Consider the following 15,444-nt stretch of genomic DNA (forward strand, 5'->3'; position numbering starts at 1 on the left):
TTTTTTAATGAAACCTAAAATATTTTGCAAACCAGGACAGAATGTTTAATATAACGCTAAGTTCACATTTTCTTTACTAAACTCCCCAAAACCGCTTTCTGCTGGTGGAGAAAGACACAGTCAGCACTTAGCGAGGACAGCCTGTTTGCTGCTAAATGAAATAGCCAATCATAGTAGAGCCTTTCTAGCCAATCAGAGATGAGAAAGGCGGGATCTTCCTTGGACATCCTAGAATTCCAAATTATGCTGGATCCAGGTGAGATTAACACCGATCCCTGCAGGTGTTGGTGTTGCGTTCACTGTTGCTCAGACATCTGATTCACCCTCTTTTATAGCTTTAGTCACCATTTGTTCTTTAACTGAACCTTTTTGTCCACTTTACTTTGTGTGTTGTGAATAACTTTGAAGTGTTAGAAAAGTATACATTAGTGACGTTTTTTTCACTTCCTGTCTGGTTTTCCTGGTTTTCCCCCTTTTCCCTTCATCCTTTTTCCATTTGTGGAGTTCCTAAAGCCCTGAAAGCTTTTCAGGGATTTAACCTGCTTCAATTAAAACTGTTGAATCCGCAGAAACTATTCATTTAAACTATTCATTCATTGGAGTCATTGACTCGGAAATTTTCCTAATGGAATTTTCCAGTAACAGAAGAAATGAGGCATTATCACTGTTCCTCCTTTCTCTCCCTCTCTTCTCTCCTTTAGGAGAATAAAAGCCCCCCTCCATGCCTACGTGTGCGTTCGTGTGTCTGATTATATAAATATGTAAATGCATTTTGTCTTACCAACCAAAACTGGGCCATCCTCTCCTCTGTGAACACCTGAACAAAAGTGAGAGATGAAGGAGAGAAAGGAGGCCAGAGGTGATGAGCTTAAACAATATCTCACTTCAGAGGGTTTGCTGCTGCTTCACTGGGATTAAAACTGATCCTTATTTTACTGCCCAAGTAGAAAAAAAGAATCAAAGACATCCGTTTATTCATTAGAGAAACACTATTTCTTCCAACGACATTTTTTTGAGTGTATAATAAATAACGAGCGGCTCGTCAGTCTGAAGCATTTGCATCCGGTTACCAAACTTTTCCAATTTGCTCTGTGAAGTTTGTGGCTGCAGAGCTGTTTGCGACGCTCACGCAGGAACGTTTGACAGGTTCTTTTAGCTTATTGGGTCCAGTCCAACTCAGAGTTTTGTTGTCGTTTCAAGTGGAAGCTCATGAATAAGTAATTTCCTCCATGTGGAGTTTCAAAGTCACTTATTCAGTTCTGGGTCCAAACCAAAGTTGGGTCATGGAAACGCATCAGGATTTTTAAGGTGGTTGCATCACAGTGAAAATTGGCAAGAAATTTAAGGAGGAATTTAAATGTGATGTATAAATTATATACATGTGGACTTCTTAAACATATTTTTAGTCGCGGTTAGTTTCTGATGTTTGATGGCTAAAAGAGCGAACAAAAGAAATAAAACTTAAAGGTGCAATAAAGGTTTTACAGTGAGATCATCTCAAAAATGTCTCCTTCACGTTGGAAGGAAGGTTACGTAGAAAAGATTTCTCCTTTTTTAAATAGCCAAAGAGGGATATAGCTAGGGTTGTCACGGTATGAAAATTTAACCTCACAGTTATTGTGACCAAAATTATCACGGTTTTCGGTATTATCGCGGTATTTTTTAAACGGTGTTGCATATGTTCAGAAAGCATTGATAGTCCTGTTCTACACAAACTGAAATAGTTCTGAAAAGGTTTAACAGTGTTTATTAAACCTAAAATAACACAAAGCCTTAGCAAAAGTGCAACTTTTCACAAGTAAAGGAACAAATAGCTTATTTTTCTGGAACATGTTACAGTAGTCAGTGCAGGTTTAAATTATACAAATCCAAACATTCGAAACATAAACAATATGTAAACAAATCAAAGAAACACCACTTGTTTTCTCATATACTTGTTTTCTTCATTATCAAAATGAAAATCTAAAACTCCAGTCCACACTTGACTTGAGCACTGTACAAGTCAACCTTAAAAAAATATGTATTTAAAATAAATAGCCACTTTAAACAAATTACTAAAATAACTACTACACTATGTAATCAAATCCAAATGTTCAAGTATAAATGGCATTGAATAAGTAAACAAATCAATGACAAGGAACTAATTGTGTATTTCTCTTCATCAACAAATAAGATGCTTCATCCAGCAACAGGGTGTCCGTGACACGGTTTAAATGCTGGCAGAGGACGCTGCGGCTGCAGTATATAGTGACTCGTTGCATTCTCCCTCAGCCAAAAGTCCTCGCGTCATGCATTTAAGCTAAAATGCTAATGTTATCTTACCTTGCACTGGCTGTAGAGACGTGGGTGATGGTCACGCAGATGTGCCATTAGATTCGAAGTGTTGCTGCCTTTTGCAGACACTTGTTTCCTGCACGTTCTGCAAACGGGATAGCCTTCTTCTATTAACTGTCCCTCAGCGTTTTTCAGAAATCCAAAATATGCCCATACTTCCGATTTAGTCTTCTTTGAGGGCTGATGGATGTCCTGGGCGCTGCCGTCTCCTCCTTCGGCCATTATTTCAGCTTCAAAGTTTTGGTGCCATTTCAAACTAAAAAGTGCGTGTGCGCGCCGCGGGAACTTCAGCTGAAGCGACGGTGGCTGGTAAGGGTCACCGCGCCGAAACCGCGGCCACGGTAAACCCACCGAGATAATTTAGTTTTTTTAAAACTGGACGGTTATTTTTATTGTCAACTTTTTTTACCGGGGTTTACCCCTATACCGGATACCGTGACAACCCTAGATATAGCCATTGTTTACACTCTGTGATCCTGTCAAATCAAAACAAACTTTATTTATAAAGCACTTTTCATGCACAGGAAGCAACACAAAGTGCTTAACAGATTAAAATGACCCATATAACCCACATTCCCTCCCTTTCCCACACTTAAAACAATTATGACAATTTCACCCCCAATCCACAAACCATTCCCAGGCACGCGCGCGCACACACACACACACACACACACTGCATGGTGGCGCAGTGGTTAGCACTGTTGCCTCGCAGCAAGAAGGTTGCAGGTTCGAAACTCGGCTGCGGCCTTTCTGCGTGGAGTTGCGTGTTCTCCCCATGCATGCGTGGGTTTCCTCCGGGTACTCCGGTTTCCCCCACAGATCACAACATGCCCTATAGGTTATAAATTGTAAGTCGCTTTGGATAAAAGCGACTGCCAAATAAATAAACATAAACACACACTCTTACACACAACACATTAAAAGACCACAGTAAACACTAGGCTGAGCTCAGGTTGGACAGGTAATGAAAGACACGCCATCAAGGGAGCCATCTGCCTCGACAGCAGCAGATCAACAGCAGTAGTCAACATACCAATCCAGGGCGCCCTGGGAGGCACTACCCAAGGAGCACCCCAGCCACCGCCACTGACCACCGGTCCCAAGGCAGAGGGCTCCACAGAAGATGCTCTCTGAAGAGCAGGGTCTTCAGGAGTTTCTTGAAGATTGAGAAGGAAGCCCCTGTTCTGGTAGTGCTTGGAAGGTCATTCCACATTTGTGGAACGATGCATGAGAAGAGTCTGGATTGTCCTGAGCGTGGTGTAGGCACTGCTAGCCGACGATCCTGTGATGACCGGAGCGGCCGGGCCGAGACGTAAGCCTTTGCAAGAGGATTCAGGTAGATGGGAGCCGTACCATCTCGGACTTTGTATGCAAGTGTTAGCAATTTGAATTTGATGCGTGCTGCTAGCGGTAGCCAGTGGAGCTCAATGAACAGAGGGGTGACATGTGCTCTTTTTGGCTGATTGAAGACCACACGCGCCGCTGCGTTCTGGACCATTTGAAGAGGTCTCACAGTACAGGCTGGAATACCAGTTAGAAGGGCATTGCAGTAATCGAGGCAAGAGATAACAGTAGATTGCACCAGGAGCTGGGTGGCATGTTGTGTTAGGTATGGTCGGATCTTTCGTATGTTATGCAGCGCAAAGCAGCATGAACGAGCAACAGAGGCAACACGATCTTTTAAGGTCAGGTGTTCATCAATCACAACACCCAGATTTCGAACTGCCTTTGAAGGAGCCAGATCATCGTGGATTAAAATAAAACATCTGAGTTTTTACAATAAAACAAAAATGTACACAGTTTAAACTCTACAAGGATGATAAAGAGCCGAACACAGCAGGTGTTGTTTTGTTTAAAATGCAGCCTAACACAAAATAACAAAGCAGTTTTAGTTTAGAAGTTTTGTTTTAATTCAAAACAAACTTTATGTAAAACTGTTGAAGGTTTACAGAAAGGAGAATGACGAGTTTGGAAAAAAGAAACTAGGTCAAATATCACTTATGTATAAAGATTAATAAATATGAATGCATTATTAAATAATAAAGTTTTAAACAAAATGGAACTAAAACTCTTAACATTTCTTACAGGAAGCTCTTTTAAAAATAAGTTTGTTTTAGTATAAGGAGATTAAAAAAATCTGTTTGTATAAATTGTGTTTATCCAAGAGACGTTTTAGTAGAGTTCTTCTTGCATCACGTCATCCATCATAAATGTGTGCAGAAGGTCCAAACCTAAGTTTGATCTGAAATGGAACACGGCCCGTGGAGTCTTAGCTGAGGAGACGTGCACATTCAAACATTTCTGTCAGTAAATAAAGAGAAATCCTGCAGCGCCACTTGTCTCAGGCAGGTGTGTTAGATATCCTAATTACTGCGGTGGAACTGCTGAGTCATGATATACGGTGTGTGTGTTACTGCGAGTCAAAACATAGATCCTGTTATGGTGCAACTCCACAGAAACAATGCAGCTAAGCTCGTGTTCTGCTGCTGAAGTCTGACTGTTTGGGAAAGGGTGACGACAGCTAGAGTAAACAAAAAGTGCTGAGAGACAGGACAGTGTGTGTGTGTGTATGTGTGTGTGTGTGTGTCTGAGAGAGAGAGAGAAAATCCTGCAAAAATGGAAAAAAGAAGGCTGAGAGGCAGAACAAGTGAAGGACGAAGAGACAATGTGTTAGAGGTTTTAATCAGAGGCTGCAGGTAGCGTGTTTGTGTGTGTGCATGCGTGCATGTGTGTGTGTGTGTGTGACAGTTTCTCAGGGCTACATCAGTGGCCATTAGTACTTTTTAGCACAAACACACACAGGTCAGCTGCACCAGCCTGCAGAGAGAGACTGTGTTAGAGGTTTTAATCAGAGGCTGCAGGTAGCGTGTGTGTGTGTGTGTGTGTGTGTGTGTGTGTGTGTGTTTGTGTGGCTTTGACCTCTCCTTTCATCTGTCCCTCTCACCTTCAGCTGAACTTTGATGAACCAGTCTGCAGACTCACACCAGCATCGTCTCTTCATGTTTGAAGGATTTTCACATCTGGACAAAAAGCACAAAACCCTTCAAATCACTTCCTGTTTTTCCTCGACACACGCCTCACTTCTCTTTTTTTTCCTTATGTAGTTGTTATCTCTGGGTTGCTGCTTCATTTGGCCAGATGTGGGATGTTCTGAGCCCTAGACACACAACCCATGGCTTTACTAGAGTTTTAATGCGTTTGTTTTTATGTAACGGATTTGGGCTGAGATCGATGTTGATGCCGATATGTCGTTCGTCCCTCTTCTGTGCACCTGAGGGTTCTTCCTGGTGATTCTAACATCAGCCCAACATGATGGAGCCATGCCAGTGGTCCTCCAGAACCACCGCTTCCTCTGCTTCAGCACACCTGATTCAACCAGCAGGTGCAGAGCTCCATGAGCTGCAGAACAGGTGTGCATGAGGCTAAGAAGACATTAACACCTGTGTTTGATTATATACCTGTTATACTCATCTTATTTAACTGTTATTGCCCCAAATGTAAAAGAAAATGTAAAAATAAATGTTTCATCATTTTTTCCCCTTGATGTAGAGTTTATAAGGTTAATAGCCTCCAATAACAGAACTGTTCATCTTCCTGTTTTTTTGCTTTTATGGTCATTTATTTATTTCTGTTTTTATTTTTTATACTCCCATCTTCACTCTAACATTCATCTTTTACTTTCCTGTTTTATTCCCTCCTTTACTCACGTTTATCTCAGGTCCCACGCAGGTCGTCTATTCACATGTTTCCCTTACTGTGTGTTTATGTGCAGGTATGAAAACACACACACACACACACACACACACACACACACACACACACACACACACACACACACACACACACACACACACTGGGAATGAGGAGGCTTGTTCTTATCAACTCCAACATCAGTCATCTGTCAGCACAACTTTTATCTGTACATCTCTGCCTGTCTGTCTGCCCTTCTGTCTCTCTGCCTGTCTGTCACCACATCTCTGAGCCACATTCGTCCTCCATCACTTTCTCCCTGCCACACACAACACACACTCACACTCACACATTCAAAGAGAAGCAGCTTGTCTCTTCCTTCTTATTGTTCCTCTCTGGTTGAGCTGCTGAATAAATCAACTACAGGGAGAAAAAATAGATGAAGACAAGGAGATACGGGGATGGAGGATGCAGAGAGGAGGCATGATGGGATATGATATGACAAATATATGTGCTGCATCTTTTTTATGCTCATCCAGAGAGTAGGACGGGCTGCAAAGTAGCACGAGGAGCAACTAACAGATTATTTAGTACAAATTAGATCAGAAGCTACTCTAAGATGGAGTTTTTTAGTTCCAGATCTTCTTTATTCTTTATTTTGTTCCCATTTTCTTTATTCTTGTGAATTCTTTTGAATAGTTTTCCCACCAGCGTGATCTGTGATGCGCCACACGCAGCTAGCTGGTGTCGGGGAACATTCCTCTTCAGGTTTTCATCCTCAGCCGTGAAACTTTGTTCAGAGCAGTTGAAAAAATCCTGAAGGTTGACTGCTTCAGTGGAGCTTTTACACATCTGCGTTTTCATTTAAATCTCTGGTTTCATAGAAACCGTGTAACACCTGTTCTTTCTTATACACGACGAGTCACTCCTGAGTTTCCACTCATGCTGAAGGTGAACATTTTCTCCAACCCCATCTCCAGCACTAGCTGCAGAAAAAGATACAGAATGGAAACTAGCAGGTCAGAAAAGGCCAGTCTCTTCAGCCTCATGGGGAAAATGAGTATTCATGGTCCCGCCTACCTTAGCTTAGTACCGCCCACAAAAGGGAGAGAGCAGAGCACGTCTCAGCAAGTAGAAGCTAACCGTTAGCAACTCCACAACATGGTGGAACACGTTCAGGTTTGTGTTGTTTGTAGAGACAAATCATCATCGTTACATTTTTACCCAAGTGTGAACGAAGGCAGCGGAAGAGTCACGTTGCTGTTAGCCAGTCAGAGGCGAGATGTTTGCGTATCATCAAAATTGATGGACTCACATTCCTGTCGTTTACAGCCACCATCCCCCACCCCTACACACACACACACACACACACACCACTAACAAACTTCAGGAGCACAAGATCTTTTTTCCCACTCACAAGGCATTCATTCACACTAAAGACCACGGAATGAGAGCTTCAGGCTATGAAACAAACTCAGTATAGCGTTATCATCATTATTAGCATCGGTAGTAGTTTAACAAAAAATAAACACAACCAGGCTTACCGTTTGGCATGAAATGCTGTACGGAGGCGGTAAGGTGTCCGTACGGCTTCCAGATGGACTGCCACTGACTGCGGTTCTCCCACAAGGGCACCAAATGATTAGAAATTTGACATAATATGTTTAAGAATATACTTGCAAAAGTGATGTGAACTGTCATACACCGTACACGGATTTCATTTAGAAATATACCGGCTGTTCCTCACTGGAACACGTCTCACTTCCTGTCTGGCTCGTGTCATGTCTTTGCTTCATGATGATCTGGCATCAGAAAGATTTCTGAACCACAGCCAGTGTGAATGCTCTGACTGGACCCTGTGATTTTTGATCCATGCAGAAACTGGACCGCATTCGGTGTGAATGAGGGCTAATGCTAACATATAAGGCTAACGTTTGTGTCATCGGCCCATCTCCTGCAGAAATGTCCTTCTCCCTCCTGACATTAAGGACAAAGCGTCTCCCGTCCCTTTGCTCTAAAGCAGGGATTTCCAAAGTGTGGTGCTGCGCGAGCTGCCGCTAGGGGGTGCGCGAGCTGCCGCTAGGGCAGGGGTGGGCAATTATTTTTTCCATGGGGCCACATGAGAAATAGAAAATATTGTGGAGGGCCAGGCCAAAAGGCTGAAGTCAATTATGCATAATATTAATGGTATTTCTTTATAAAAAGCAGTAAATACCATTGTTTCTTCAAGCTGGTAAGAGTGGACTATATGTTATAAATGAGCAAAAAGGAAAAAGTGAGGTTGTCTTACAAAAATGTGATTTATTCAAATTTCCCAAGGCAATGGTAAACAAAGTGTGCACATTTGGTTTTTGTTAAACATTTGTGACTTATATTAGTTAGCAGTTTCAGTCACATTCACTCCAAAACACATTCTGAGTTTCAAATATTGTTGGAAAGAGGTTCTTAGCATTCTACAGACACACAGTATTGTCTGTAAAATAAAATCACTGAACTGTGATCTTGAGAAAGAGGTTTAAAAAAAGTGTCGCAGTTCACTGCTAGTTGCCTACATTTGTGGTCCAAACACCTTATTTTGTGTTTTTAAGCAATTTTTTTCTTATTCAGTGAGAGAAATCTAGTCTCTGCTGGGCTTTAGCGAGCGCATCAAAGTCAGGTTGAATGTCTGAGGTGGAGAAGCGAAGCACAGCTGACAAATGATCATCAGTGAGAGAGGATCTATACCTGGATTTTGTAAACTTCATCATTGAAAATGTTTGTTCACAAATGTAGGTAGAGCCGAAGAGAACCAACATCTTCTGAGCATGTCTCCTCAGGTTTGGAAAGTCCTCCTTAAGAGAAGAGTAGAAATCCAGCAGAGATCCTGAATCTCTGCTTTCAAGTCCCAAACCCTCTTCAGCACTTTCCCCAGGCTGAGCCAGCTGACAGCTGTGTGGAGTCCTCCAAAAGAGCCACAAACTGTCTGTGATTCATCGCCCGCGCCCTGATGAAGTTTATTATTTTAGTAACAACATCAGTAACATGGTTGATTTTTAGCACTGACTTGCACAACACATGTTGGTGTATAATTCAATGCAAAAACACCTATTTTTGATCTGCATCGATTTCTGTCACTTTATCTTGCATGCGTTTCAAAAGTCCTACATTTTTCCATGTAAAGCCGGGCGTACACTGTGCAACTTTTTCACTCGCAGCACTCAGCTTCAGCTCAAAGTGTACCAGAGCAGATCTCACGAGTCATGTGCTCACACTGTACGACCCAGTTCTCGGATGCGACCTGACTGCTCACACTGTACGTCTGGTAGCAACACGTCGGCCCTAAAAATGTGCTAAAAATAGCAGTTTTTACTCAACACGTCAGAGTTTTTTGTCTTGTCTTGCCTGTTGTCCTTCGGGAGAGCTGCAGGAGGACACACAGGGATTTATAGGGGTTGGATGAGGAAAACGAAATAAAGAAAGTAAATCTGTGTTTTGTGATCAGTTTAATTTGACATGAACACGACAAACACGCTTTCTTGACAATCTTTGTGAGTAAAAAAAACGTGTAGAAACAAACGAACAGCGTGTGTTATTAGGGAAATAGCGAGCGACCGGCGTTGATGCAGGATTGCGCGCGCATGCGCCGTGAGCGGTTCTGATACTTTTTGGGGCGCAGCTGCTCGCAGCGCCGCTTCAACAGTGCGATACCCTCACGAGGGACGAGCGAAATATTAAACACACCAGAAGTCACTGCGACCTCACGACTGCTGATCGGCGGCTGGTCACGTGGTGTTAATCGCCTCTCGTAACCCCCGGTACACTACACGACCGCTCGGCGCAAAACTCGCCCCGATGTCGTGGCTTCTCGCACGACTGGAAAATCGGCTCAAAAAAGTGAAAAAGTCGCACAGTGTAAGCCCGGCTTAAGATTTGGACAACCGTCTGTTGTGACACCTGACAGTCTCTCCCATTTCAATCCCAGAGTGTCCGTGCACGCATTTACCTCTGTAAAAAGATCACTCCCTGTCGTTGTCCCTTTCATCCACCGCATTGCTGCCCGCTCCTCTGTGAGCTTGAAGTCCGTTATCCCCGGACAAATACGAGCAGCTGGGCTGTGTCGCGGACATCACAGCTCCCGTCTAATGAGAAAAAGTCAAAACTTGCCACTTCACGTTGCAGCTGAAGCTCCAGGTTCCCCGCAATGTCCTCGATCCTCCTGGTCACGGTTCGCCTGGACAGCGGGATTTGCTCAAATGCGCCTTTTTTTTCAGGGCATATTAGTGCGGCAGAGTCCACCATGCACTCTTTGACAAACTCTCCCTCCGAAAACGGCTTGCTGTTTTTAGCTATTTTGTGGGATATCACAAAGCTGGTCCTGGCTGCTGCATCCCTGGATGTGTGAAGCTTAGTAAAACAGCCTTGCTGCTTTTGCAACTTTGCAAGCAAAGCTTCGGATGTCCGTGCCCTCTCAGCTCTCAGCATCAGACAAGTTCTTGTATTTTTCCGAGTGTTTCTTGTCGTAATGCCGACTCAAATTGTAGTCCTTAAACACGGCAATCTCCTCCCCGCAAACCAAACACACGGCTTTACCTCCGACTTCAGTAAAAAAAATACTTAGCAGTCCAATTTTTGTTGAAAATCCTGCATTCGGCATCTTTCTTTCTTTTTTTTTTTTTTTTTTTTTTTTTTTGCATGAGCGGACATTTCTCAGGCTACAATCACCATGTCAACCGCGGGCACTTGTTGCTATACGTATTGCGTCATTGTGCACGTAAAAAACAACTTCAAAATAAAAGCAATGCAGCCTTAGCCCATGCATGAGGTAAAATGAGAAAATACATTTATTTTGTAATTTCCAATTAACCTTACGCGGGCCGGTCAAAGTCAACCAAAGGGCCGGATGTGGCCCGCGGGCCGTAAAATGCCCAGGTCTGCGCTAGGGGGTGCGCGAGCTGCCGCTAGGGGGTGCGCGAGCTGCCGCTAGGGGGTGCGCAAGCTGCCGCTAGGGGGTGCGCGAGGTGAAAAGTGTAATGGCTGCGGAGCTCAGAGAAGTCTGTCATATGTCACCATTAGCGTAGCCAGAAACTCATTTGTGGGTGGGCCTAAGAAAAAGTAAGTGGGCACAATAAATGTAATTGAAAGCAAGTATATTTTTGCGCGCGTGTCCTCCACATGTGCCCTAGCTTCATAATAACAATGCGCCGAGCTTCAGCACTCTGGCCTGCGCACGCCGATATGTTCCGTATTTGATCATTTTTAACGGTGTTGGAGGAATCTGAAGGTGGCGAGTCATTCTGGCAGATTGTAATTAACACCTGTCTCATGCAGGTGTTCTGACATTATAAACCTCACACACAGAACATTGTGGATGTAGCAAAATAAATCAAGACATGATTCCCATTCAGGCGCTGAAGATCTGAAGTTCAGAGTGTGTATGTCAGAGGTCAGATGCGTTCCAGCGGAACCACGGCTCACAGGTGCACAAGTGAGCACATCTGGGCTGGGCAGAAGTAATTTTACAACATTGGTTTAAATAGCGCCAAAAACGAGACGCGGTGACTGGAGCGGCTCATGGAGCTGTGCCGCGCACGCACACACACACACACACACACACACACACACACACACACACACACCCAGATTCAATAAGCGGGCACGCTGCACAAACTCCGGCACGCCATCAGACTGAAGGCAGAAATGAGCGCTGCCTCCTCCGTGATAAAAACTTTTAAGAGGTTTTATAACAACATTTTTCATTCCAGGTCAAATTAAGATATTAGCTTCTATTTTGGGATGACGTATTAAAGTCGAGTCCGCTCCAGCCAGTGACTCCAAACCTGACTACAACTCCTGTTACTGCAGCATTTGTTATTCCAGTCCGCGTGGCAGCGGATCGCAGATTCAGCCACACCATAAAACAGCAATAAGTCGGTCTGAGGCAAAAGTGAACATCATGGCTATATCTTTTCCATCTTTTCCCCTATAGACATTTGATTACGCACAAGTAGGTGACCAGCTCAGGTTTACGCAGAGCAGAAGGAAGAAGAGAGCTCTGGCCACAGGTTAAACGTTCCTACTTTAAGAAAACCGTTAAATTGCATTATGTGCTACCTGGGCACTCTAAATATTTATTTAAAATTAATTCAAAGGAAATTGTAATGTATCGAATGTTTATTAATTACTATTTAAAAAATGATATATAGCCATGCCATGATATGGGGGCTGGGGGGTGCGTCGACATGGTCGGGACATAGAAGGGGGTGTGCGGCTAAATAAGTTTGGGAACCACTGATCTAAAGCAGCACAGGGATGTCTTGTCGGTGCATTTTAGGAAACAGAAGTCTGAGTATTTACTGGAAGTCCTGCATAACCCAGAACTGATGATTACATTTTCTTTCCCTGGCCAAGATGGCTTCGAGCGTGTTTTAGACGCAGTGATGATCATAAAAACGGTGATAAAATGCACGTTTAAACCGTTTCCTCTGAACTAGCATGTCCAACTCCCCGAGGGCCTCTATCCAGCATGTTCTATTTGTTTCTCTTCAACACACCTGGTTAAATAATTAAATCACCTGTTCAGCATCATCAGGCTCCGCTGAATCCTGTTAATCATCTACTGATTAAAATCAGGTGTGTTGGAGCATATCTTAAATATAGAAAAATACAACCCATAACATTGTTCTAGAACTTTTGTAATCCATTTAGTTTTATTGTTTAATCGTTTCTCCTTCAACTAAAGAAAAAATCAGATTTTGAGTTAATGAGGTGCTGATGGTTTTATTTCACAGCCGGGTTCTCATGGGCGCCGCGCTTCGACCCGTTAATACAACAAATTATAAGTTCAGCTGCTGCTGTTCTCCAGTGTTTGGCTCAAGGGCACGTTGGTGTTTCCTAGTCTTCAGCTGCTGATTCTGATGGTGAACAGAGCAGACGTGAATCAGAAACCAAAGCCTTCCTCTTACATAGATGCATATCATCTTTCCTCAGAACAAAATCATCTTAAATCTTTCTGTTCTTATCTTTTTGAGTTCAGAGTTGATCCACAGAGCCGAGCTTCTGTGTTTGATTTGAGATCAATCTGGATTATTTCCATGTTTTTGGATAAAAGCAGAATTTTCACATTAAACCTTAATTATTGATGCAAAGATCAGAGCACAGGCCACATCTTTATGTTAGTGGTGTAAGTTTTGTACCACACGTCTGGGACTGACGCAGAAATCTCACTCGGCTGTTTAGCTTTATTGTTTTGTTATGGATTAAATATTCCAAACTCTGGACTTTCGTATGTAAATAATAGAATATTTGACAGAAGCGGGTAAAGTGAGCAGCTAAAAATCATGTCACGTTGGCTTGTTATGCAGGCGTGTGAGAAAGGTGAGTCTTTTAGAGAAACATGAAGCCATGAGAGCGAGCAGACGGCTTCTGTTTGAAAATGTCACCAATCCATCAGTCTGATAGGTAAAGGCCAGTCGTCTCATTATACAGTGTGTGTGTGCGTGTGTGTGTGTGTGTGTGTGTGTGTGTGTGTGTGTGTGTGTGTCTTGAAGAAGAAAAGGCTGCTGGCCTAGCAAACACACACACGAGTTATGTGGTGCTTTTAATGAGTGTCTTGGGGATCATTCATAATTCATTTACAACAGGTTTGCTCTGAGTGTGTGTGTGTGTTTTTTCTCGTCTATACATCAAAGTGAGGACCAACGACAAGCTTTTAACCTGCAAACTGAGGACATTTTGCTTTGGTACATGTTAGAGCTCTACCCGTTAGTTTTAGAGGTCTGGTGTGAATTATGTTTTAGTTAAGGTTAGGGTTAGGATAAGACTGGTTATGGTCAGAGTTAGGGTTAGGTACAATCCAGTCACTGAAATAAATGGAAGTCAATGATGGTCCTCACAACGAATGCTAGACGTGTGTGTGTGTGTGTGTGTGTGTGTGTGTGTGTGTGTGTGTGTGTGTGTGTGTGTGTGTGTGTGTGTGTGTGTGTGTGTGTGTGTGTGTGTGTGTGTGTGTGTGTGTGTGTGTGTGTGTGTAAGTAACCCAGTAAAATAAATCGATCTGGATTCATTTAAAACATGTGAAACTGCTCAGTTTCTGCAAACCTTTACCAAAGCTAGCGACCAGTTTTCTAATGTTTAAAAATCATGTTTAATGTTTATTTCTGAAATATTGTGTGTGCAGTCGTAGTTTTCACGCCTCCTCTTTTGTTGGACTCCAACCAGCTTTATCCTCTCACTGCTCACTCAGCTCACATCGTAGGGAAATGTCGTCTTCCCTCGACGGTGCAGACTTACGGCTGTCATCATCACGGTTCACCATCCAGCAAACGTTTTTTTCATCTATGAAACTAAAGCTTCTACTGTCAGGCTTTTCAGGTCGTAAACACCCATCAACGTCTGTCTGGAGACGGTCATTTGAATATTGAACCTTGGAAATTGAACTTAATATTATGGAAATAGAACTTTTCTTCTCTACTGTCTCTCATATTGAATGTTGCAGAGTGACTGAGTGTGTTTTTATCTCTACATCTCCTCGGATTTTAGATTAATTAATCCCGCCTCTTACATCGGACTTTTGCTCTCGCTGCTTTTCCCTGGATCAATAAATCAGATTTCACGTTAATAATCCTCTCCTCTGGCAGGTGCACGACTCTTCACTACGACTCTGACCTTCCTCCAACGTCCATCATCATCACCTTCCACAATGAGGCCAGATCCACGCTGCTTCGCACCATTAAAAGGTAAAACCTGTGGGTTGTTAATAGCTCAGTTGCAATAACAGAAACTGTGGTTCTGCTGGTTTTATACGTTTGTGCCTTTTGCTTCGGACTCATTTTGTTTTGAAATAATTCAGGTTTTTCTCCTAAATATTCTGGCTGTGAAGCAAGCAGAACTGATGTCTGAATGCTGGTAACAAGCCTTACAGATTTACTCTCAGGTGGAGCATCAAAGCGTCTGCTTTTAATGTCACTAAGACTATGGTGGGCACTTAATGCACTGTGATTTATTATTGTGATTCTTCAGTTAAGCAATGTTGATTATATATTTCTTCATCAAGTTGACGCAGTGATAGCTTGATCTTGTTGTATTGTTGTTGTGTCCCTTTTTTTTTTGCCCTTTTGCTTTTTTTTGTCTTTTTCTGCAGGTCTAGAAGCAGACTCTTGTTCATTATTGTTTATTTTTGTGGAATACTGAATATGTTTCTTTGCTGTTTGTCTTAAAGTGTTATTACTCCAGAGGCCCCCTCTCTCTATGCCTCATGCATATTTCAGGGCTTTGAACGGACTTTTTATTTTTGCTAGGTCTCATGCAGCAAAACAAAGTCAAAAGCTTGTAGTGATGACAGACCATCACGCTCTACCTCTTCATGCTGCGCCGGTGTTTTGGTAAAGATTAAATCCAACGGTCAGCGAGGACGTACGACGCATCGGTATTGAGAGTTGGGTC

The 15,444-nt window shown here is 42.9% G+C and overlaps 1 protein-coding gene across 1 annotated transcript in view; it reads left to right on the plus strand.

Annotated features, from left to right (window-relative positions):
- The window catches only part of galnt14 (UDP-N-acetyl-alpha-D-galactosamine:polypeptide N-acetylgalactosaminyltransferase 14 (GalNAc-T14)), a 198,290-nt gene that overhangs the window by 102,979 nt on the left and 79,867 nt on the right, over positions 1–15,444 (plus strand). Inside the window, exon 3 of the mRNA XM_015947783.3 lies at positions 14,640–14,738. Within this exon, the coding sequence (XP_015803269.1) occupies positions 14,640–14,738 (99 nt within the window). The remainder of the gene's footprint in view (positions 1–14,639; positions 14,739–15,444) is intronic.

Source organism: Nothobranchius furzeri, chromosome 2 (genome assembly GCF_043380555.1).
Source record: "Nothobranchius furzeri strain GRZ-AD chromosome 2, NfurGRZ-RIMD1, whole genome shotgun sequence".
NCBI lineage: Eukaryota > Metazoa > Chordata > Actinopteri > Cyprinodontiformes > Nothobranchiidae > Nothobranchius > Nothobranchius furzeri.